The sequence below is a fragment of the Sorex araneus genome, chromosome 2 (genome assembly GCF_027595985.1).
Source record: "Sorex araneus isolate mSorAra2 chromosome 2, mSorAra2.pri, whole genome shotgun sequence".
Taxonomy (NCBI): Eukaryota; Metazoa; Chordata; class Mammalia; order Eulipotyphla; family Soricidae; genus Sorex; species Sorex araneus.
The window spans coordinates 97,208,364-97,233,635 of record NC_073303.1 but is presented as its reverse complement, the minus strand read 5'-3'; the positions used below and the strand labels follow the sequence as shown (position 1 = coordinate 97,233,635).

At 50.9% G+C, this 25,272-nt stretch overlaps 1 protein-coding gene across 1 annotated transcript in view; it reads right to left on the bottom strand.

Moving 5' to 3' along the window:
- Window positions 1–287: 287 nt before the first annotated feature.
- The window catches only part of ASAP1 (ArfGAP with SH3 domain, ankyrin repeat and PH domain 1), a 301,291-nt gene continuing 276,306 nt past the window's right edge, over window positions 288–25,272 (bottom strand). Inside the window, exons 24-28 of the mRNA XM_012936073.2 lie at window positions 16,124–16,193; window positions 14,378–14,436; window positions 7,902–8,386; window positions 5,160–5,282; window positions 288–2,944 (exon numbers count right to left, since the gene is read on the bottom strand). Of these exons, the coding sequence (XP_012791527.2) occupies window positions 2,870–2,944; window positions 5,160–5,282; window positions 7,902–8,386; window positions 14,378–14,436; window positions 16,124–16,193 (812 nt within the window). The 3' untranslated portion in view covers window positions 288–2,869. The remainder of the gene's footprint in view (window positions 2,945–5,159; window positions 5,283–7,901; window positions 8,387–14,377; window positions 14,437–16,123; window positions 16,194–25,272) is intronic.

Genomic DNA, 25,272 nt, shown 5'->3' with positions numbered 1-25,272 from the left:
GGCGATGCACAGGGGTCACTCCTGACTCTGCACTCAGGAACTACCCCTGGTGGTGCTCAGGGGACCATATGGGATGCTGGGACTCGAACCCGGGTCGGCCACGTGCAAGGCAAATGCCCTACCCGCTCAGCTATCACCCCAGCCCCTTTTTTCCGTATCTAAAACCAGCACTCACTGAGTGAGGGTGACATGGGTTATCGTGCTCTCCCCAACCCCCGCCAGCCATTTAACTTCCAATTTCCTCTAGTCAGAAGAACTGGTCTAGTTATCAGATCAGATGCTTGGGATCAACTGAGAATGTTTATTTAAAAGCAATTTTAAATATTAAAAAAAGTAGAAATGAACACATACAGTACTGAAAGGCTGTCACATTAAATACACGTAAAATGACAAGAGTACTGATGCCTGACGGTGACATCCAGATAAGAACAGGGAATTCAACTAGTGGCCCTACAGGGTTCCTATACAATATGCTGAAGTTCTAGGCAATAAAAAAATAAATAGCAATTGTTGTTCAACAGTAAAATAGAATGCACACTATTTGCAGAACATAACTTTCCCCTCTGTGGGGGGGAGGGGGAAAGAACTAGCTATTTTTTCGTAAATTTCCATACCTTTAAAATACTTTATCATGTACAAAATTGCAGATAGTGGCTCACTTGACTTTATGCACAATATTCTATTTAAACTCAACTTAGATCACCAAGGGTATTTATACCGACTTTTCCTATGTCCCACAGGAAGTTGGGGTTAGAGAGAACTCAAATTATTGATAGAAAACAAAAAACCAAACCAGAAAAAAGTATTAAAAATGTAAGTTTCTACAAAAGGGGAAAGAAGTTATTAGATCTCGACGTCATGTAATTTTAATATTAAGTTTAGTTTTGGTTCAAAACCAGTTCGAAATCAGATGAAGAAACTGCAGGCCACAAGAATGTAGTTCTGTAAAGCAATATAAGACATGTACACGAACTATGTGGGACAGCACAGCAACCTTCCCTTGCTTCCTGTGCTCACATCAGTGTGGCTTAAGCACTCTGGACACCCACCGGCGCTGTTAGCCACACACACCACGGAGTCCTGATGGGCTCATCCTGTGTGGGAAGCACCCCCAGGGCCCCCAAACGCAGGAAGCAACAGCTTAAAAAATCACTTTCCAGTAACAGTGGGTATGTTGCAGGTTTATCATGCAATACTTAATTTATCAGGTGGCTACTGAGCGTAATCACTGAAGCAGGACTGAACTCATGTTCACCGAGCACGGTGGCTGCTGGAGGGGCTTTTCCTAGGGGCTGGGCTGGGGGTTGTGCTTCTGTGAAATGAGCATTTTCTCACTCGCTGCCAAGAGGAGCTGCGTAAGAATTTCAGTTTTCGGTTGTGTTGCCATGCCGGTCACATGAGCCTGGGATTCGGAGAACAGACTGTGACTAGGGAGTGAAACTTTTTTTTTTTTTTTAAATTCAAAATGCAATGGAAGGAGGAGACCAAATCCGCTCATGATGGCCTTTGTGGTCCGAGAAACACACAGGAGTGAAAGAAAACCAAGAGGGAGAGACTCACTGAGGGAAGAGCATTCTGCACAGTGCAATGCATGGTGGCATTCACACATGTGTTTGTAAACGGACTTGAAGGGTAATGTGTCTACTGAATGGAGCGAAAGACTGGAAAACTCCCTTACAGTTTGATCACAAGCATGAAAAAAAAAAAAAAAGGTCAGCACCTGGGCTTCTTACAGTGGGGAAATTGTGTGGAGAGTTGACTTTTAAACTTGCCATCTTCTTGAAGAGTCTTCCAAAGTTTGAATTTGCCTAAGAACAAAACTCAGAAAGCAATTGAAAATGGACAGGTTGGATGCTTTAACACATGGAAGGATACAATTCATATTATGATATGTAAATACATGCTGAGGAAGTCAAATGACTGACTAGAAACACACATTGTTGCAACCTTATAATTTCTGCTTTAATGGCAATCAAGTTTTTTTTAAAAAAATGTACAGTTCAACTTGTCCATACTTTTCCTTTATAAAAGGCAGATTTCGGGTAAGCTTCTAAATGCATGCATAATGTAGAGGCTAATATTTCTGGCAGTCCTTGGTTCCTGAAAGTTGACCTTCTTCAGATGTATTTTAAACTTTTGTCAAAATAGTCATGAAGGATATGTATTTTTGCATAATGAGGTAATAATATCTCAGGGCTGGGCACTCGTCATTTTAAGACAGTATAAATCTACTTGTCTAAACTTGCATGAGGCTGTGGGCATAGTAAAATGTCACCAGAGGTTTTGGGCGAACGAGCATTTTGCTGAAGGAATAACACTTACATTTAACTGAGCACTTTTCTTTAATAAATACCAAAGTAGGTTTGTGGAGCTGTAAACGGTGCACAGGTTAACTACAGGCTGGTCTGTCATGGAGCTAAAGTTTCACCTGGAAAACAGAACCCACCTCTTTGCTAATGTCGGTGTTTTCAGTAACACAATGGCGAATACTGCATTGTTAGGAACGGAGTGTGAATTCTGTGCCTCCCAGCGGCTGCTGGAGGCCGTTTTCTATTTGCGAAGCTGGCAGTTCGGATATTTCTGTTTGTGTGTTTGCTTGAAACACAGCATGGATAGAGATGTAAGTGCTAGACGCCAAGGATGGCTTTGGCAGACCAGTAAGGCGTGCCGGGTCCCAAGGCTACCCTAATACTGGCGAAGGCGGACGACCACAGGATATTTACAGCGCACACTCTCCCCCCGTCGAGGCGGCCCTTCCAGCAGCTTCCTGCTCTGTAACAGCAGCTATGTACACGGTGTGCGCGGGGTGACACGAGGCCAGCAGTCTTGCACAAGGGGCGTGGACAATCTCCAGGGCGTGCTCCTTTCGCTAGTCAGACAGGATGTGAACGAAGGACACTGGAAAGACCCCCTTCCTTTCAGGCTGCCCCTCGATGTGCCCAATCTGCAGAGAGAGGAGAGTGGTCAGGTTGCAGATGGAGCCAGGTCCATCGGTGCCCGCTGGTGAACCACAGAGGGCACCTGACATGCCCCCACAAACACGGAGCAACAGGACCGATGCCAAACTCAGCGCTTCCCCATGGGCCCACGGCGCCCCTAGGCTAGAGGGTCCTGGGACCTTCACTGCACCTGCGCAGGGACAGTGGCCCGTCCAGAGCGTCGCTCTTCGCTACTGGCTCTCACGAGGGCTGCAGACTCTGTGTCCCTGTTCGGAGGCAGACAGGGCCCCCGCCTGCCCTGTCAGCTGGGCTCTGAAAAATGGGCTAAAAATCCCTCAGCTTCTGGCTCAGGAGACTACATTAAACGTGAGATGGAGGGGCCACAGAAATAGTAAAGGGGTCAAGGCCGCAACCCGGGCTGGTCTCCAGCACCGCATGGTCCCCGAATCCCCACCCCCTAACTACAGGTGGTGGAGGGATATAGGCACTTAGGTGGTGTATTCACCTTGTACCCGAACATACATGAACACTTAGACTTGCAAAGTTCTGGTGCCCAATAAAAAAAAGGCAGTGAGATGGAAAAGGTGCCTATAAATCAAGAAAATTATCAGACTGCCTGGGGGGAGATGAAAGACTGTTACAAATCTGAGACTGATATAGCCCCTCTGGCAACTTTTACTACTCCTCCTTAAGTCTAAAAAGAAAGGCCATGCATCCCCCATATATCATTGCACTTATATCAGTAGCAATTACAGTAAAAAGAATCCTGGCCTACTGCTCCAAAGGACAGAGAGAGAGAGAGAGAGAGAGAGAGAGAGAGAGAGAGAGAGAGAGAGAGAGAGAGGGAGGGAGGGAGAGAGGGAGGGAGGGAGGGAGGAAGGGAGGGAGAGAGGAGGGAGGGAGGGAGAGAGAGAGGGACGAGAGAGAGAGAGAGAGAGAGAGAGAGAGGGAGAGAGAGAGGGAGGGAGAGAGAGAGAGGGAGGGAGGGAGAGAGAGAGAGGGAGGGAGGGAGGGAGAGAGAGAGAGAGAGAGAGAGAGAGACAGGGAGAGAGAGAGACAAGGAGAAGAGGGCTTTCAGAGCAGGCCCAGTGGCCCGGTACGGAGCACCAGCAGAGCCAAGGGTCTGGCCCAGGCTGGCCCTCCACATGCCGGGTTTCTGCCCAGGCCTGATCTTCCCCGGAAAGGGGCTCGTGGTGACGTGGGCCCAGCCAGCGTCTGAGGGTCTCTGCCCTGAGTGAAGAACTGCAGCTTCCCTTTAAGCTGAACAACTAGAGCTTTGCTGCGAGCCTGAGGTCACAGTCCAGGACGAAAGGAAGGAAAGCCCAAGGCATGCACCTGCACGGGCCAACTCCTGGGTGTGCCCATACGTATTTCTGGACATTAGTGGGGCTGCCGACCCAAGAGCATCTCAGAGGACTAAGGCAAGTGTCCCAGAGGACTAACCCATTTTCCGCTAGGGAGCGTGAGACAGGCTGCCTTCGACACGCTGCCCCTCCGGCCTGGGAATTCCCCGGGTATACGAACAGGGGCTTTTCCTGGGGTCTCAGATGTGCACACAGCTGCACTGGGTGGTGACTTTCCTCTCTAACTCCTGGGCAGCAAGTCTCGTGTCAAAAAAGCATCCCGGGGCTGGAGCAATGCACAGCAGGCACGAAGTTTGCCGTGCACACGGCAGACCCGGGTTCGAGTCCCTGCATCCCATATGGTCCCCTGAGCACCGCCAGGAGTAATTCCTGAGTGCAGAGCCAGGAGTAACCCCTGTGCATCGCCGGGAGTGACCCAAAAAGCAAACAAAAACAAAAGAGACAAAAAAGGCCTACCACGAAGGTGTCACACTTGGTCCCACCGAGCGACCGTAGGACGAACTGAGGACTGTGGGGGTGGGGGTGAGAGGGACTGGGGTACCTCAACAGTCGTCCCCTCACGCTGCCCCGCTTGCTTCACCACTCCCTGAAGTTGTGTGTCTGGGAAAATCAAAAAATGCCCGGAGCGCGCAGGCTGCTGTGTGGTGGCCGGGGGAAGGCCCGCGCGCGCATGTTAATTTCCCTGACCCAGTTCTGAAGCTCGGCTGCGGCTTTTCCCGGCACGTAACAGCAGTGGCAGCAGATAGATACCCAGGACCCATGGAGCAGTGACGTGGCGACTGGCAGGATTCACCAGCATGAAGCGGTGGGGGGGAGGGGCGGGAGGGGACGGTGCCTTCGGAGGCCCGGTACGTACCCACCACTCCTGGTCCTCCTCCCCTGTGACGATGATCACCTCCCCCTCAATGAAGGTGAGCTCGTCGTCGTTGTCGGCCTGGCAGTCATAGATGGTCTTCACCCGCCTCACTTTGTTCTTCCCCTGCAACAGAGACACCAGGAATCAGCACGGGGGGATAGACCCCGGGGGCAAGGGACACCTGAGCCAGGCAAGGGACAGAAGCTGCAGAGTCTTAATTCCTTCATGATGGAGGGGGTGGGCAGGGGCGGGGGTCTGCCAGGGGTCTGTATGGGATGGGCGGGAGAAGGGAGATGATGGGGAGAGGGGGAGGTATGAGACAGAGTAGAGGGGAAGAGAAGAGGGAGAGGAGAGAGGGGAGAGGAAAGGAAGGGAGATTAGCAGGGAGAAAGGGAGAGGAGAAAGAATGGTTCTGTGTGTGTGTGTGTGTGTGTGTGTGTGTGCGTGCGAGCACGTGCGCTCCCAGCCCCACCCGTAGGGAGATGGGGAGCACAGGGGTGTGAATGCAACCTGCACCCTGACATCGGCAGCTCTGCTCTCTCCCACCCACAGCTGCAGCAGCTCGGAGATGACAGCAGAGGCTAAAAACGGTTCTGGGAAACATGATGTCAAGCAAAACGCGCTGTTTCTGCATACTGAATACACAGCATAAACAAATCTCTCAGTCCCCTCACGCAAAGTACCAAGTCAGCACAAGTTGCAGAGAGGGTAGGAGCTGTGGGGGGAGGGGAGGGCCAGGCGATTCCCAAAGAAGCCTCCATTTATACGGAGGGTGTGTGTATATGTGGGAGGGAGGGAAGCTGCCACACACGGTGGTGCTCAGGTGCTCAGTCAGCTATACCTGGCTCTGTGCTCAGGCGACTGTATGCAGCACCGGGACTGGAGCCACTGTCATGGCCACACGTGGCAAAGCCAAGTGCCACCATCTCTCTGTCTCCGGTCCAGAAGTTTTACATTTTTTTTTTCTTTTTGGGTCACACCCAGCAATGCTGAGGGGTCACTCCTGGCTCTGCACTCAGGAATTACTCCTGGCAGTGCTTAGGGGACCATATGGGATGCTGGGGATTGAATCCAGGTCGGCCGCGTGCAAGGCAAACGCCCTACCCGCTGTGCTATCACTCCGGCCCCGAAGTTTTAAATTTTTGAACAATTTTAACTTGGACTTTTATTTGCTGGCTTTCTGGGTTTTTGCACAGAAGACAAAGGGCAGAGAACTCATCATCTAAAGGATGTTTCCGGTGCCCAGCTCATCAAAGCGCACTGCATCTGTGCTCTGGGTTGTGCCCTTCTGGTGCCCAGCCCCCTCAACCTTCCCTATGCCTCCCCTTCAGGATCTTCTGGGGGAAGAGAAGCAGCAGAAGGCTCTGGGGGGGGGTGGTCGGTACAGGGCGGGGCGGGACGGGGTGGGGCTCAATGTCCTTTGCTTGGGCTGGGAGTCAAGAAAGCCTGACCAGGTTTAGTAGGGACCATTCAGAGGGAGCAGAGGGCAAGTGCCAAGCATGGCAGGAGCTGGCAAGTGACGCTGGCCCTGGGGATGCCATGAGGTATAGTGGGTCTCGCGAGACTTCCCCGCTGGTGCCTTGGAGCCCTGGGGGGATGGGGCTACACTGCTTCTGTTCCTTTCGGACTGGCGTGACACACTTCCTGCAATGGTGCAGTGATCATGAAACGGGGGTGGGGCGAGCTGGTCTGTTCAGAGGCTGCCTGGACCCCCTACCCCCATCAAGTGACTGTGCTCCCTCCGCAACAGGAAGGAGCCAGGGTCCCCTCAGAGCACTGCCCTGGGCATCTTCCCTGAGCACTGCTTCCCCACAAAGCGGAGGAAACAAGATATTTTCTACAGACAAGAGCAAGCGATGAAGTCAAAAGCCTTTCATGCAAATGATGGACAAAGACTGGGGCCCACACTGTGGTTTGTGCCAATCCTCGAGGAAGAGGCAGTGGGAAGTGCTGATGGGAAATACCCTCAGAACCTGGGGGGGGGGGCTGGAGTGATAGCACAGCAGGTAGGGCGTTTGCCTTGCATGCGGCTGGCCCGGGTTCGATTCCCAGCATCCCATATGGCCCCCCGAGCACTGCATGGAGTAATTCCTGAGTACAGAGCCAGGAGTAACCCCTGAGAATTGCTGGTTGTGACCCCAAAAGCAGAAAAACAAAAACAAAACCAAAAACCCCCGTTTTGGGTGACCCCCGGGGAAGGAATCTCCTCCCTGCACATCCCTGCCATGTTCTCGGAGCAGCCAGGGCCATCAGACAGAGAGTTCTCTCTGTGCAACTGAGCCCACTTGCTTCTCCCTGCACGCAGCCCCCTGAGCTGCTATCCTTCCAGCTCCTCCACACGCATGAGGAAACCCAGGCGTCATGGAGGAAAGGGAATGGGCCAAGGTCATGCGTATCTGTTGGGCGGAGGCAGATCCCCAGCCCCAAGGCTCTCTGTGGGCGTCCCATGCAAGAAGTCCTGCTGCCGGGGCTGGAGCAATAGCACAGCAGCTAGGGCGTTTGCCTTGCATGTGGCCGACCCGGGTTCAACTCCCAGCATCCCATATGGTCCCCTGAGCACTGCCAGGAGTAATTCCTGAGTGCAGAGCCAGGAGTAACCCTGTGCATCTCCAGGTGTGACCCAAAAAGAAAAAAAAAAGTCCTGCTGCCACCCAGGGCCGACCCAGAGCTGACAATGCTCCCACGAGATCCCAGGGTGCAGCAGAGGAGCGGAGAAGGCCGGGTGGGGGGGCGCCCACACACCGTGTTGATTTTCCTGGGCAGTGGCACCGGTGTCTCGGGCAGCGTGGGGGTGAGGTCACCGGAGTCCTCGGAGGCCTGCTTCGGGACGGCGTCTCGGGACGGCATGTTTGGGGACAGATCCAGTGGGTGGGACCCCGGTGGCTGGGTCTTGGGGGAGATGTCGGCGGGCTGGGGCTTGGCCAGCAGGTCGCCCAGCTGCGGCTTGGGGGGCAGGTCTTTCATCTGCGGCTTGGGGGGCAATTCAGAGAGCTGGGGCTTGGGCGGGAGGTCGCCCAGCTGCGGCTTGGGGGGCAGCTCTCCCGGCTTCGGAGGCAGCTCTCCCATCTGGGGCCTGGGGGCAAGCTCGGTGGGCTTCGGGGGCAGGTCTCCCGGGGGCGGCTTCTGCGGCAACTCGGCCATCTGCGATGACTTCTGGAAGATTTCAGGCGGGACACCGGCTTTGTCAAGCGAGAGATGATGACTGGCGTCTGTTTTCCTTAGTGCCACTGCAGGGAGCAAGCACAAAGACGGGGTCACGGGCAGGGGACTCGGGTGGCCGCCCGCCTGCCAGCCCCACCAAAGAGAACCCAAGAAGTTGGACTGGGGGACTCAGGGCCCACAGCTGGGGCAGACTCTCTTCTTGTTAAAAAACAAAATCATAAAATATTTTAAATTTTTATTTATTTTTTACTTCTCTCACTTGAGTGAAACATGACATTTATTCCAAGTATAGCTCTTTTGAATCCTCGAGCGAGCAGATGCCACTGGGCTACACCAGCACGGGACAGGGATGAATGGAGACGTTACTGGTGCCCACTCGAGCAAATCCATGAGCAACGGGATGACAAGGGATGACAAGTGATTTATTTATTTTTATTGAATCACCGTGAGATACACAGCTACAAAGCTGTTCATGGTTGGGGTTTAGTCATACAGTGCTCCAACACCCATCCCTCCACCTGAGTACATTTCCCATCACCGATATCCCCCGTTTCCTTCCCGCCACTCCCCTCTTCCCCCGTTAAACTCAATCTCTGTGAGATACACAATCACAAAGTTGCTCACGACTGGGTGTCAGTCGTACAAAGTTCCCACACCTGTCCCTTCAGCAGTGTACATGTCTCACCACCAACTCCCAGCCTGCGTCTAGGGCAGACACTTTTTTTCTCTTTCTCTCTTTTCCCTACAGACTCTCCTTCTAAAAGGATGAAAAGCTGGAAACCTGGAAGGCACCCACGTGGTAAGATTTTATGCCCCCGTTACATGAGGATATTATGCCAAACTCATCATCATCTCTCTCTCACACTTGTTATAAACACACACTACAGAAAATTAAAGTTAATAGAAAAACCTTTCCCTATTTAGATCTATTTTCCTTTTTGACCTTTTAAAATATTTTTTATAAATAAAACTATTTTTTTGGTGGCAGGTGCCCACACCTGGCATTTCTCAGGACCGCTGTGGGACCATGTAGTACCAAGCATCAAATTGGAACCAGCCACATGCATTAAGTGTCTTAACCCCTGTATTTAACCCTTATGCCATGTTATTACATTTTTTTTGTTTGTTTTTCACACATAACCATTTAAATTACTTTTGGGCCATACCTGGCAATGCTTAGGGGACCATATGGGGATTGAACCCATGAGGGGGGTGGTCAGTTACATGAAACCTCTTTACCTTAAGGTCTTTTTTCTTTTCTTTTTGGGTCACACCCGGCGATGCACAGGGGTCACTCCTGGCTCTGCACTCAGGGATTACTCCTGGCGGTGCTCAGGGACCATATGGGATGCTGGGAATTGAACCTGGGTTGGCCGAGTGCAAGGCAAACGCCCTACCCGCTGTGCTATCACTCCAGCCCCCTTAACTTCTTTATTACCTCTCCAGCCCGATTTTGTTATGTTACATTCTACAGCACAGTTTCATTACAAATGATGAACTCCCTCTAATAGGACCCACTCACTCTACAAGGGCTGGTCTGGTCTGAGTTGGCGGCTCCTGCACATCGTGACCATACACACAAATGTGCTCATGAATATTTCTTCTTTCTTTTCTGGCGGGGGCCTCACTTGCAAGAATGGCTCAGGGCCCGGGGCCACTCCTGCCAATACTCAGCCAGCCGGGCCAGGTGGCTCAGTCACCGGGTGGCCGGAGGGCGCTGTGCTGCCTGGGCCCCGGGCGCTGAGGGCCCTCACTGGGGGGGCACAGAGTATCCAGGGCCAAGCTGCTGGTGTCCAGTGGCACCATGGACTTTGAAAGATTATAAATGGCAGGGGCTGGAGAGATAAAGCACAGCGGGTGGGTAGGGCATATGCCTTGCACGCGGCTGACCCAGGTTCGATTCCTAGCATCCCGTATGGTCCCCTGAGCACTGACAGGAGTAATTCTTGAGTGCAGAGTCAGGAGTAATCCCTGTGCATCACCAAGTGTGACCCAAAAAGGAAAAAAAAAAAAAAGATTAATCATAAGTGGCAGTAAGAGTACATCAAGATCACGGACATTAACCCTAAAGTTGGTACCTAAATTGCAGAAGAAAAAAAACTGGGGCTGAAATGATAGTACAGTGGGTAGGGCATTTGCCTTGCACGTGGCCAACCTGGGTTGGATCCTGGCATTCTGTATGGTCCTCTGAGCACTGGCAGGGGTAATTCCTGAGTGCAGATCCAGGAGTAATCCCTGGGCAGCACCAAGTATGACCCAGAAAGGAAAAAAAAAAACCAAAATAAAACAACACCAACCACCCCCTAAATCACCCCAAACCACAAATAACAACAAAAAACATACAAAAGGAAAAAAAAATCTAAAACCCATAAATAATAACAAAACAAATTGTAAATGGGAAAAAAAAATAGATATTTGTCTGCTACTTTCTGTTTTGCCCATTCAGTATGTCTTGGAGAGCATTTCTGTTAGCTCCTGCTTTCTCTGTGTAATGACCCGCAGCCCCCTCCAGCCTGGGGGTGGGGGTGGGGGTGGGGGAATGTGAGAATCTGCTGAATCATGCTCACAGCTCCTGGCCATAGCTCTGGAGAACCAGGGACACTGAGGGTGTCTCCAAGTTCTGCAATCCTCACTTATTACTAGCTGTGTCACCACGAGCACATTACACAACCTCTCTCTGTCTCTCTGTGCCTCCCAGTTCTCATTTCTACAATACAAGCTGAATTTGTCAACAGGCCCTGGGAGGGCCTAAATACGATAAGAGTACTGTTATCACTCCTCTCCGTCAGGGCCCCTGAAGGCCAGGTTCATATTTTCACGCATTCTTCAAACTTGGTCTCCTGGCAGAGGGGCCAAACACAGTGAGGACACAGCTGACTCAGGCACTGAGCGGGTCAAAGGAATCCATTCTAAAAATACAACATACTCAGAAAGATAAGTGAAACTCTTTTTTAAAAAAAGGAAAGGGGGAAAAAAAAACCAAAGGTAAATCCCAGCAGCATTGTAAATCGTTACAACTTGTCCTGCCTCTGATTTCCGCCCATGGTCTGCCCAGCCACACCCCTTCCTAAGGAACTCAAGCACGAGGGCACCAGCTCATGGATTGGTCCCTGAGCTTTGCCTCATGTCCTGGCAGTGCTCAAAAAGGTCTCCTGAAAGTTAGGAACTGGGTAAATAAGAGTCTGAAGCAGAGGCTGAGGGGGGTGTGGCTGGGGGGGGGTTCCCTGATGGTGTGGCTGGAAAGCCCTCGGCGTGAGCTAAATAGTTGGGGGGAGAAAAACTTCAGTGTTGGGCATCTAAAACACTAGACTCCTGAAAAAAAAAAGGCATTTAAGACCGGAGCAACAGTACAGCGGGTAGGTTGTTGGTCTTGCCCGCGGCCGACCTGGGTTCAATCCCATATGGTCCCCCAAGCACCACCAGGAGTAACTCCTGAGTATAGAGCCAGGAGTAACCTTTGAGCATCAATGGGTGTGACCCAAAAAAATGCAAAGGAAAAAAAAAAAGGTACTTAAGCATCTGTGCTATGGTATTCAGCACAGCACTGCTGAGGGTGAAAGGACTAAAGCCTGTGAGTGTGGAGCTGACGGAATGCCTGACGTATGTGAAGCCCAAGGCGATGGACTACTGATACCCCGGGAAAGTCCATCCTGCCATTGACTGGAGGTGGCAGGGGGTAGCTGAGGTGCGTGCCTTGCAGGCAGCTGACCCCGTATCTATCTTTACCACCAGCGATGCTGGTGTTACCCTGGAGGCCACCAGTACCCCCGGGGCAGCCTGGGCCACCCGCAGCATGGCAGGGCCAGAGCAGAGCCAGATCCTAAGGAACCTGGCACTGACCAACTGGCCAAAACCAGCCCTGCAGGTCCCCGGGCCTCCTGAGCTTATGAGACCCTCGGATCGGGTTAAGAGTCTGGGGGACAGCCGGGTGGCATGAGAGAGGACCAGAGCTCAGTGGCCACTGCAGAGAGAAAATGCTTCTCATCACACATGCAGTGTGAGCTGTCGGGCCTGGGGTCTGCCCGGTGAGCAGGACTGAGCAGGGAGGGAGGGAGAGTCTTAGCAGGGCAGGGGGACCCGAGGTGCATGCGCGGCACTGACAGGAAGGCGCCGGGCAGACACAGCAGGTTCCATGGAGACGGAAGAATCCCAGGTGTCTGGGTACAGGTGGCGAGGAAGGGATTCCGGGCACAGGCGATCAGTGGGCAAGCCACACAGGGCCTTGGCTCTACGACAGGCTGCAAACAGCTGGGAGAGTGTCCCGACACACCGCACCCCTCTCTGAGGACATGACAATCCTTGGGACAGGGGTTCAAAAGGAAAAGCAAGGTGACTTCAAATCACATCTCAGGCAACCCCAAGTCTTCCTTTGTATCCCACAGCAGTGAGTGACCCAGCAGCAGCCCCCTGGGTCTCCCCTTATCTTACATTAAGGGGGGGCCTGGCCCAACCGTCATCCCCGCCCCCAAGTCTGTCACTCCTGAGAGACAGTGGCGGAGTGGAGAAGCCCAGCTCTCACCAGGAACCTCTCCCAAGTCATCTATTTCAAGCAGCCAAGAGTAGTGCCGCCGTCCCAAGCTGGCTGTCGATGCTGAGCACCCACGGAGGGGCCTCCCAGCTCTCCTCAGTGTAGACAGAACACGGGCCCTGCTGGCCTCATGGACTTAAGTGAGGACAGATGGAGGAAGCAAAGGCTTCTGCAACTGTTTTCACTCTAAAGCTAAAGTAATGCACGAAAGGTAGCAAAACATGTTTGTTATTCTAAAACGACCAGAATTTTGGCTTTACAAACGAAAAGTTTGGTCAAAAACGCTTTGGCCAAAGAGCTGAATGTCTTGGCCCAGCAAAGCAGCAGCTGTTTTTTTTTTTTTGGTTACACCGGACGATGCTCAGGGGTTACTCCTGGCTCTGCACTCAGGAATTCCTCCTGGTGGTGCTCAGGGGGCCATGTGGGATGCCGGGGATTGAACCTGGGTTGGCCGTGTGCAGGGCAAATGCACATGGCCCCCAGAGCAGCGGCTCTCACAGGCACCGCCCTCTCATTCCTCACAGAGCCGCAGGTCTGCTCTGCCCACAGATGCCATGCTGGGGAAGCAATTCTCTATCACTCTCTGGCTAGGGCCTTTCTGAGGCATCATCTCCGGAACCTGCACAGTCGGTATCCCCCCCGCCCCACTCCCCGTATTTTCAGGCTGGGGAGCTGGAGGCCTCGTGAGACACTGGGTTGCCCATCCAAGCCACACAGCTAGTGAGAGAACCGATACTTGTTTGCAGTGTCTGAGAATGTTTGTAAGGGCAGAAGAAATGGAAGTTGGGGATCTTAATGACAGCGTTTTCATGAGATCCCAAATGTCACTGTCACTGTCATCCTGTTGCTCATCGATTTGCTCGAGCGGGCACCAGTAATGTCTCTCATTGTGAGACTTATTGTTACTGTTTTTGGCATATCCAATACGCCACGGGTAGCTTGCCAGGCTCTGCTGTGCGGGCGCGATACTCTTGGTAGCTTGCCAGGCTCTCCGAGAGGGGTGGAGGAATCGAACATGGGTCGGCCGAGTGCAAGGTGAACGCCCAACCGCTGTGCTATCACTCCAGCCCAAGATCCCAACTAGAACAACCAAACTTAAAAATGCCAAGGAGGTAGGCTGGGGGTGTGGGGGACGGGGGTGAGAGTCAACCTGGAGACAGTGGTGTAGGGAAGCTGATGCTGGTGGTAGGATGGGGGTTGAAAACACTACCTGCCTGACACTCAACTTGGAATGACTATGTAAATAGTGGTGTCTCAATTAAAAAAAAAATCAAACATAAAACAAATAAACATATAGCTTTTGGGAGAGTCCTCTAAGAGAAAGTACATCTTAGAGATGCCAGTTACTACACCTGAGTTGATGAAATGCTTTTCTTCATTAAATAACAATGTCATGGGCGTCGACACCTGCCAGGTGTTGCTTGACACATCAGGACAGAGCAATGACCTAAGGGCCGGGGTCCCTGATTCCCTCGGAGGGGAACAGTGATGCTAATTCCATGTGCATTTGATAAAAGATAATTCTTACCTTTCTGAGGTAGTTTAGGAAGAACTCTTGGGCCAAGGGCAGTCTTTGCAGAACTGGTGCTAATTATAATAAGAATCAGATTTAGGATTTAAAAGTGGCAGAACATCAATAATCACCTGTTATTCAAGGAAACCAAAGGTGCTTACAGAAATACCTGAAAATCTTTCCAAAATTTCTAGTTCATTTACTCTGTAATTCCATTTGCCTGGGTGGGGAGGAATAGTGAAGGGGGGGGAAGAAAAAAAAAACAACAACCAAACACCTTGCCTTTAGTGATGAAACCCAACTCCTTCATGAACAACTCTTCCCAGAGGCAATACTGTTTGGAAAGCACTTGGCCCCAGAATTACGGAGTCAGCCCTCACCTGCTTATGGCCAGTGCTTCTCAACCTCTGCAGAGCAGAGGGGGAAAGTAACGGGGCCTTTCCCACATACAGGTTAAGTACAACAGCTGCTTGGAAAGGAACACAGATTCTGTTTGTCTCTGGAGCCTTGGAAAGCTGCACCCTCCACACACTCCCCAATTCTCACTGAAAGTTCGGGTCTGGAAGTGGTCTGGGCTGTCCCTATCTCATATAGCATCCTTATTATTATTATTATTGTTATTCTGCTTTTTTTGGTCACATCTAGCAATGCACAGGGATTACTCCTGGCTCATGCACTCAGGAATTACTCCTACCGGTGTGCTCAGGGGACCATATGGGATGGTGGGAATCGAACCCGGGTCAGCCGTGTGCAAGGCAAACGCCCTACCCGCTGTGCTATGGCTCCAGCCCCTCATACAACATCTTTAGAGGAAAGTCTCTGAGCTGGGGCTAGACTAATGCACACTTCTCTCCAAAGTGTCTCATTTCAGTACAAGGAGAGAAGAAAGAAATGTTGCTTTTAGTCTAACCCTAAAATAAATAAATTAAAAAAAAATCGTAAGGAATTTGGAAAGAGCCATACTTTTCTGTTTGAAATACTTGGGGACACTGTATTTCTCTGAAGAGAAATCTTTTCATTCTCAAGTCTACAAACGGAGAAGTAGCAAAACAAGGTTTCATTTAAAAAGTAAAAAATAGGGACTGGGGAGACTAGCCAGGGGGTAGAGCGTCTGATCCTGGCCCCAAAGCTCGGCACAGACCCCACTTCCAGCCTTGCCGGGTAGCCCTGAATTCCCCGAGCACAGCTGGGGTGGGCCCAGGTGGCCCACAAGGTCCAAGCATCGCATCCTTGGGCCCCTTTGCACTGGACTACAGGTCCTGGAGTAGCCTCTGGGCCCTCTGAGCATCACACTGGGGACCCTCCCTTCTCTCTCTCTCCAGAAACCGTCATCTGACTCACAGTGCAGTCTTGCTTGCTGGTTTGATTATGATGAGAAACAAAATCTTTACTCTCTTCATGCCTACGCACCTCTTCGAGTTGACTAGAGGTCGTAGTGGGGATGGGTCTTAGGCCAGGTTTGTTGTTTTGTTTGGGGGTGGAACTGGCCATGCTCTGGGGCTGCTCTCAGCCCCAGTGCACGTCACACTTGGTGGCACTCTGGGGACCCTGCGGTGCCGGGGGTTGAAGCTGGGGCTCTGTGAGCAGAGAATGTGCTCCAGCCTTTTTGAGCCGCTTCCCCAGTCCGGCAGACTATATCTTGGGAGCACAGCTCTCTGTGCTTCCGTGTGCCAGTGGGATCAGACTGCTGTTAAGAACCATTTCTAGAACTTGGTCCGCTGCCAGGACGCCTGGTGGGAGAGAAGTGCGAGCAGGGCTTACCTTGACTGCTGAGACAGTCCCTCAAACTTGTTCGCAGTCTTACTTGAAGAGGACGGACCCACGTCGTTACCTACAGGGAGAGTCAGATGGACAGAGATGCAGCTTGAGACAGGGAAAAGGACTTTGTGGATATGGGATTTGGCAGGCCCGGGTCCCTCCGGTTACAGAAAAAAAAAATCGCAGAAGACCGTCCTGTTTCTTTGAACAGAAACAGGCATTTCTCACAGAAAGGCAAACAAAGCAAAATGAAACTAATGGTATCCGTGTGGGGCCTGGTGATGTCTTTATTATTAAGCTTTCTCCTTGCAGAGGTCTCTGAGCTCACAGAACTTATTAATGTCTCATTTCTTGGGAGCAGAGCAAGAGGAGTAAAGCTTGCGTTCACCTAGAGGTTTCCAGTCTTGACCAGACTGTCCCCTGGGGACCACTCTTGAAGCAATTCAGAGCCCACAGGTTGCATGTGTGGCCCTGACTCAGGTGACGAAAAATGGACAAGGCCCCACCCACTAAGTTACTCAGCAGCTTTCCTACCATCAGCACGTAGCAAGCATCTGCCGTAACAAAGCAGTTCCAAACGGATATGGAGCAAGAGGGTGCCAGAGCAAGCCCAAAGGCACTGCTTTCACAGAGTGCATCATTTGCTCTGAGAGAGGGGCATGCGTGAACCATTACTAATGTAGAGTGGAATGCACGCTGACCAGGATTGGGAGCTGTGAAAATGAGGTGGAAAGAGTGGTAGGAGTGGCAGGGAATGTCCTTGCTGGGAAACAGGACACCCAAATGGTGAAAAGACTTTTTAATGGGTAAGTAGCAAAACCAGACACATGAGCTCTGGATGGAAGAAGGTAGAGTCATTTTTTTTTTCTTTTTTGGCCACACCCGGCAATGCACAGGGGTTACTCCTGGCTCTGCATTCAGGAGTTACTCCTGGTGGTACTCGGGGGACCATATGGGGTGCTGGGAATCGAACCCAGGTCGGCTGCGTGCAAGGCAAACGCCCTACCCATTGTGCTATCGCTCCAGCCCTGAAGATAGAGTTTTAACAGGATACAATGGTGCATCTAGGACCCCTCTGGGCAGGGTCTGGGTTCTCAGAGACCTGGTGCCAGAGGGATCCTGAGCAACTCGCCAATACAGTTATTCTGGGCTGCCCTTGCACCATCTGCACAGGAGCCCCCAGAGCCTGCCTCCCTTTGCAGACGTTTCCCCCTCTGCTGCGATGCCCAGATACATCTCCCAGGTGGTACTGGGAAACAGGAGGGCAAAGAAAACAGGGCTCGGGAGAGGACTGAATTGATACTCATGTCATGGGGTCTGCTCAAAAGCTTTACCTCCTCACAACAGCAGGAGGCTTTGCCTTCATTTTAAAGATGAGGTTAAGCGAATAAATGGCTGCAGCTTCCATGGCTAAGCTCTGTGTCCAGGAGCCCTGACCATAAGGCTACATACTTTTCATCACCTGTCACGATGCTCTAATGGTAATATCAGTCAGCACACAATAGCTGTTTGCTGGGTACTTACTGTGAGTGATGAGTATTAGGCTCTAAGGGCATGACAGTAGCTGGGTTTAGATCTAGGATACGATTCTCCTCCATTGCAAATGTGAAAAACACAAAGTGACTCGCCCAAGGTCAAACAACTGGAAAGAATGCTCAGAGCTGGAGTCCAACGCTGAGAAGCACGCCCACGGGGTCTGGACCGAATGGCTCCAATCAGTTAATCTCCCAACCCACCGAGCCCAACACCACTGGCATGGATGTGGCGGCAACTATTAAGACGGCATCTTCTGGGGTTGCCTTTGCTTGTTTTTGGCCATGCTTGTTGGTGCTTGGGGGTGCTACGCAGACCATGTAGTGCTGAGGATCAAGGACCTGGGACTCCTGCAAGTAAAGCAAGCACACTTCCCTCTGAGCTACTGCCCCAGCGTCTCGGAGGCCTCTGGACAGCACCTTCTGGAACTGAGAATCTCGACAAGAGACAAACTACACTGGCATTACCAGGACCAAAGACTTTGTCAAGACAGTTTGAATTTAACAAGACACACCTAATCATTAGCAAGTTCCCAGGAACCTCTACTATAATACCAAAGGACTTTGACCACGTTTTCTGAAATCCCCTGTGCACAACAGCCTTGAAGATATGGACTTTTTGTTTTGTTTTTGAACCGGCACTCAGCAGTATTCAGGGATTACTCCTGGCTCTGTGCTCAGGTATCACCGCTGGTGGGTTTAAAGGACTGGGGATAAAACCCAGGTTAGCCGCATGCGAGGCAAGTGCCCTACCTGCTGTTGCTACTTCTCTGGCCTTAGGCACGTTTTAGCACAAAGGTCAATGCCAAATCCCTAGGGCTGGATATTAAATCTCAAACATTTAGTCTTAAATGAGTTAACACTATATCACTGTCACCCTGATGCTCACTGATTTGCTCGAGCGGGCACCAGTAACGTCTCCATTTTGAGACTTGTTGTTACTGTCTTTTGGCATATCGAATACGTCATGGGTAGCTTGCCAGGGATAAGCATCAAAAATATCAAAGACAGTTTCTAAGTTTAGGAAATAAATTGCAACATCTGCTACTCCCTTTCCAGGCAGAAAACATTCCAGTGATTTTTGAGGGGCTCCAATAACTGTCCTCTCTGGTTCCCTTGAGGTAACTCTGCCTTCTCCTTCATCATGTGATGCCTGCCCCTCCCTCCTTCCCTACCCCCCACCCCCGCCTTCCCCTGTTGGTGAATTCCTATATAAAATAGCTCCAAGTCAATGTCTCAGAATTTTTCCTTCCTGAGTCAGACTTCATCAGTCACTTGTACGCCCAGGACTCTGCAACAGGGAGGGTATAGGGTAAAGAGTTGGAAGGCACATACGCCTGGCGTTAAGTGCCAGCTGCACCGATGATCAGTGGGTACTAGTGAGGACGACCCTTCCTTTATATGGAATCTCCCCATCCTCATCTATGACGTGCAGGTGGTAACCGTACCCAATTCGCTGAAGGGTATCCACACTGCCAGTGAGAAACTGGAGTGCAGGGCACAGCTATAGAAAGAACAGGGCTGGTCATTATTTTTATTTATACCTCCACTGACGGAATGCAGCAGAAATGATGATGTACTTCCCACATGAGCATCTCCGACACAGGACTTGGCCATGTTCGTTTAGGAATAGCCCCGAGTACGGGGTTAGGGTGATAGCTCAGTGACAGAGCATGTGAGACCGAGAGGCTCCACCCCAGTAGATAATAAAAGCAACGCATACACAACTACGCTCGCTAGCCCCAGGGCCTGCTGAATTCGAGATCGATAGTGCTGACTTGGCCCTTTCTTTGCCCACTGCTCACATGCCAGGGTGGGTGGGCGTCTCTGGTCTGTTGACAGAAATCTTGTTCTTCTCATAGCTAGGCAAAGGCTGGCTACCTGCTGTGCCTGGCAAGGAAAAACATGGCTCCGAGTCTTTCTGAAAATTGGATTGTAACAGAGGGAGGAGACGAGCAGTACAAGGGACAGCAGAAACCTTCCTTTTTTCTTCGTGGAAGCTGGAAGAGGACTCTGGCACATCACAGATGGGCGTGTGGGATCGATGCTGGACAGGGGTGTGCGGAAATGACCTTGAAAGAGTCAAGGGCAGGGGGCTGGAGTGACAGCACAGCGGGTAGGGTGTTTGCCTTGCACGCAACCGACCCGGGTTCGAATCCCAGCATCCCATATGGTCCCTTGAGCACCGCCAGGGGTGATTCCTGAGTGCAGAGCCAGGAGTAACCCCTGTGCATCGCTGGGTGTGACCCAAAAAGCAAAAAAAAAAAAAAAAAAGAGAGAAAGACTCAAGGGCAATCACTGAAGCGCAGAAGCTGCAGGCAAGAGCAAGGTGGGAGTGGAGCTGGGGGCTGGCCCAACAGTTTAGTAAAAGGCCCAGGAAGAGTGGCTAAACCTCAGAGTGAAACTGTGGATTCAGATTCCAGCTCTACCGTTACAGAGTTTGTGACCTAGACTAAGGCCCTGAACTGCTGTTTCAACTTCCTCTTCTGTAAGTGAGGAACAGTCTGTATGTGTGGTGGCTAAATATAAGAATGTCTCAACACAATAAAGTCACAGTGCCCAGTGCATGACAGCCTACCAAAGGCTGCCGCCCTTGTCATTTCCAGAACCACATGCAAAGTGAGGCTGGGCCTAGCGGAAGTTGAAGTGAAAGCACACAGCGAAACCCAGGGAAAATGGAAGAACAGAGAATTTCTCAGCAGAGGCCATTATGGGAAGTATTACTTCCCATAAAGTAATTTACATGCTGCGGATCACTTTTCAAAGTCGTAGGCCTTGTAGGACTTGCAAGTTCTGGCCTTGAAGTGTGAAAAATGAATCAATTCGTGGTAACTTTACGTGGGAAAAAAAAATGCTTGGGCCTGGGGATGTGGCTCAAAGAGTGAAGCACATCAGGCCAGACAGGTGGGAGGCGCCTGACAGTACAAGCCCGTTCTCCATCTCACCCCCACCCAGCCCATACTGCAGAACTGGGTCTGAGCACCGGATCCACACAGCTGGGTGGAGTATTGCCGGGCGTATCCCCAGCTCCTCCTCCCACTACACCGCTTGGAGTGGCATATATACACAGGACTGGAGCGATAGCACAGCGGGTAGGGCGTTTGCCTTGCACCTTCGTCCCTCTCGGAGAGTCCAGCAAGGTACCGAGAGTATCCCGCCCGCATGGCAGAGCCTGGCAAGCTACCCATGGCTATTCGATATGCCAAAAACAGTAACAAGTCTCACAATGGAGACGTTACTGGTGCCCGCTTGATAAAATCGATGAACAATGGAATGACAGTGCTACATATACAGATATGTAGGTCATTCTAAACCATAAAGGTAGCTAGGGATATGTAGAACCTAGATGGAACTCAGGTTCCTGAATGTTTCTTTTGCTTTTTGGGTGACACCTGGTGATGCATAAGGGTTACTCCTGGCTCTGCACTCAGGAATTACTCCTGGCGGTGCTCAGGGGACCATATGGAATGCTGGGAATCAAACATGGGTTGGCTGCATGCAAGGCAAACGCCCTCCCCACTGTGCTATCTCTCCAGCCCTTCCTGAATGTTTCTTCATTTTATTCCCCACACTGTGTTCTACAGAAACTGCTCCAAGTATTGGCTGAAGGACACAGGTCCTGCCAGAAGGTCCTCTGAGGTGTTACAAGAACCTTAAGTGTCAGAAGAGGGTTAGCCGTACAGTCACCAGGAACTGTATCACTGTCTACTTCTCTGGGCTTCTGCTTGTAAGCACCTCGGCCAAACCACAGTCTCTTTCCAGCCACTCAGGGCCTCACACGAGAGGTGTGTACTCTCCCACGGAACCACAACCCATCTGTAGAGTCATCCCATTCCTGAACTTAAATTAACTCTACATTTATTCTCCTGTAGACCTCACATCTTTACCAATTTTAAACTGTGCTAAGACTAGCCGATCTGGCTTTAGGAGAGACAGGAGAGGGGTCCAGGCACTTGCGTTGCCCGTGGTCGACCCAGTTCTACCCCTGCACCGCATACGGCCCCCTGAGCATATCTGGGAGTGAGCAGAACTTGGGGAGGAGGCACTAAGTCCTGCTTGCCGTGACCCCAAACCATCACCCCCACCCCCCCAAACAAATAAATGTCCTAGTCTGCTAAAAAGTAGGCTAAAAACAAAGTAATCAAACCTCCAAAGGTGAGATTTAATAAAATGCCCCTTCAAAACTCAAGTTGCCCACAAAATCTAGCTCTGTCCAGAGGCCTCTTTGTTTCCTGACCCAAAGCTCACTGACGCCGTTTCCTGAGACAGATGGTGGGACACATCAGTGGCGGGACTTCAGAAATGTGATGCCTGAGCTATTTTGGGAGCCGCAGAGAGTGTGGTTCTGGCAGCAAAGAGCCTGGCGCGGATGCTCCCGCTCTCCAGGGCCTCTGCCCTGCAGATGGAGGAGGAGACACAACCAGGCCGGGGTGCCCACCTGCTGGCTTGAAGCAGACCCAAGTGCTGAGAGGGGGAACCAAGTCACTGACCGGGGGTTTGGTGGGGAGGTGGGTGAGCAAGGGGCCAGCCTGTTCCCCGGCACACCTGGTGAACCCAGGCCTCCCACCCTCACCAGCTGCGAGATCCTAGGCAGGCCACTGTACCTGTCTGAGTTTCAGTATATCCTTATATAGTTTGGGTTCTGGGCATCGCTCAGGATTTACTCCTGCTTCTGGAGGGTTTGGGCGAGTGTACAGGTTTCTGAGGGTCAAACCTACATTGGTCACATGCAAGGAAAGCACCTTACCCACTGTACTAACTCTACGACTCCACATTTCAGTACCTTTGAAATGGAGCAGCACCGACTCTCCTATGGACCGTAATAATTAGAGAGCCAGGGTGAGCTCAGTGGTAGGGCGCATACCTCACATGTGTGAAGGTTTGGGGTTCCCTTCCTGGCAACACACGCACACACACACACACACGCACACTCAGTATTAGATTATGTAAAAGTTAACACATACAATGAATTACCACAGTGCCAGACACAGCAAGAGGGGGCACTTGCAGGTACAATGACCTCTTGTAGCTCCAAAAGGATGAAAGATACTTTCCTACTTAAAGATTCTGGGGCAGAGAGAATACAGGGAGTGAGGCCCTTGTCTTGCATATGGCTGACCCGGGTTCCATCCCCGGAATCATGTAGGTTCCCTAAGCATTGCCAGGAGTGATCACTGAACACAGAGGCCAAGAAGAAGCCCTAAGAACCACAGGTTTTACCAATCCCACAGCCCACAAAGTGTTCTAAATAAATGAAAAATTATCATCTTAATTTTCTTCCCAGACAAAAGACTATTTCCGAAAACCAGAAAGGCACAAGGAGCTTGGAGATGGCTTAGTGGACAAGGCACGCTTAGGGTGAAGCAGAGGTAAGAAAAGCTCGTCTCTGAACCTCTGCCTTTCCAGGGTCATCTCAACACCAACCCCTTGCACTCATCTCCAAGGCCGCACTCCGGGCCCGCCGCCTCCTTAAACATGCTTGGCTCTGCTACTCTGGTATTTGAGGGAAGGGATCCGGGCCACACTGGCAGTGCTCAGAGGACCATATGTGGTGGCAGGGATTTGAATGGGATCAGGGATTCAAGAAAGTTCCTCTACTATCTCTCTGGTCCCTACTTGATTTATTTTTTATTAAAAAAATTTTTTTTTATAAAGTTGTTCACAATAGTTTATTACATTTAATATTTGAACACCAATCCCACGACCATTACACCTTTCTGCTATCATATTTCCATCGTAAACCCCAAAGCAGAACTGAAATAATTTATTTTGTATTGCTTGTTATGAATGATCCACTAAAAATGAGACAAAAAAGGTTTCTTAGAGGAAAGTGTGTGAAAACTGTTGTATTTCACCCAGGAGCTGTAAAGCCCTTCTATAAGAGATTAGTAATATGCTGTTAAAGGTAGAGCCTTGTGTGCATATATATATATATATGTATATACACACACATATATGTATGTATACATATTTACATTTATATGTATAAATATATTTCCCCCTAAGATTGGTTGCTTCTCCTTTAAACCCAGTCAAATATAGTGTGCTACTCTTGGTATACTGGTGGTGTAAAGTGTGAGCTGTCCAGGAATAGATTCACTCATGGGTGAGTCTCCTCCGAGTGTGTGGAGAGCCACCCTCTGCTTTGGGTTGCCCCGGATGAAACAGCCTGGTGAGGCGTCTGGCGGCATGGCTCTGGTGTATGGTTCTGTGCTCTCTTCTGAGAGATTTATATTGAGTCTCTGGATCATGCTGGCCCCTACTTTAGAGTCCTGTGCCTTGAACCCTCCAACAAGCCACAGAGCAAGACTGGGATTTGACTTGCCACCTAGGAATGCAAGTAGTTACTCTTTGTATTTTTTGGGGAGACTATCAGCATAACTTAAAGGTTTGTTTTTATTATTTATTTATTTATTTTTTGCTTTTTGGGTCACACCCGGTGATGCACTGGGCTTACTCTTGGCTCATGCACTCAGGAATTACTCCTGGTGGTGCTCGGGGCATCATATGGGATGCTGGGAATCAAACCCAGGTCAGCTGCGTGCAAGGCAAATGCTCTACCCGCTGTGCTATCGCTCCAGCCCCAAAGGTTTGTTTTTAACAAGAACTAAGCACCATGCTGGGTGGGGTTTTCTCTTCAGAGGTGGGCGTCCTCAAGGCCAGTGCAGGGGAGCAATGTGGGACCAAGGGTATGCCTAGGGGTAAGTGTGCTTCTCGAGGGGCTGGGACGGGTTAGCCATAGTTACTTGACAGATAAGCTGAAGGCCAGAGGAGTCGCAGAGACCAGAGACAGAAATGCTCTGGGAAGGGAAGAAAGGGCACGCGCTTCCAAACCTGACAGGTGGCCACGTCCTCTGGCCAGAGACCGCTGCGCTGTAGGTAGGTCATGATGGACAATAATGCTGGCACCAGGGTGACCTGAGGCTGCCAGGTGACAGAGGCGCAGTGTGACAAGTGTCCTAGAATCAGTCTGGGGGCAGGGACACTGGCAGGAGGCCTTAAGTCTTGCCCACTGTGCAAATTTGATTCCTTTTAACCTGACTCTCCACAGCAGATTGTTTTTCTGACATTAGGGAGAGGCGAGCAGCCAAGATTAATCATCGTCTCCAAACCTCCCTTCTCGTTCTAGAGAAGGAACCCCCAGACCCGGCAGGTGAGAGGAGGAATGCACCTGGCAGGGAGGTGCCAATAGGCACCTATTCCGGAGCCCGGGAAGAACAGGGACCAGGGCAGGGGGCCGAGAGCTGGAGATGTGGGCATGAGGTGAATGGATTTTCAAAACCAAAAACGTTTTTATCTGAGGCTCTGTGACTTACAATGGTTTCAGTGGTAGGGTCTCCTGCATGAAAAGCACCTCACGCTCCACCACGGTGTTGCTTCTTTCCATCACTGTCCCAGTGTTCCCCCTCCCTCCACTCTCTCGGGAGAGATTTTCTGTGTGGGATGGGTGTGCATCTTTGGGGGCCAGTAGTCTGCAGTGGGTATCTGCAGAGCACAGAGAGCAACGGCCACTCAGGATATCACGTCTGGATTCTTGGAATTTGGTTTGTGCGACATTATTTTGAAAAAGGAGGTTTTTTTGGGGGGGGAGATGGAATTATATCACAGTTCCTGAACTGA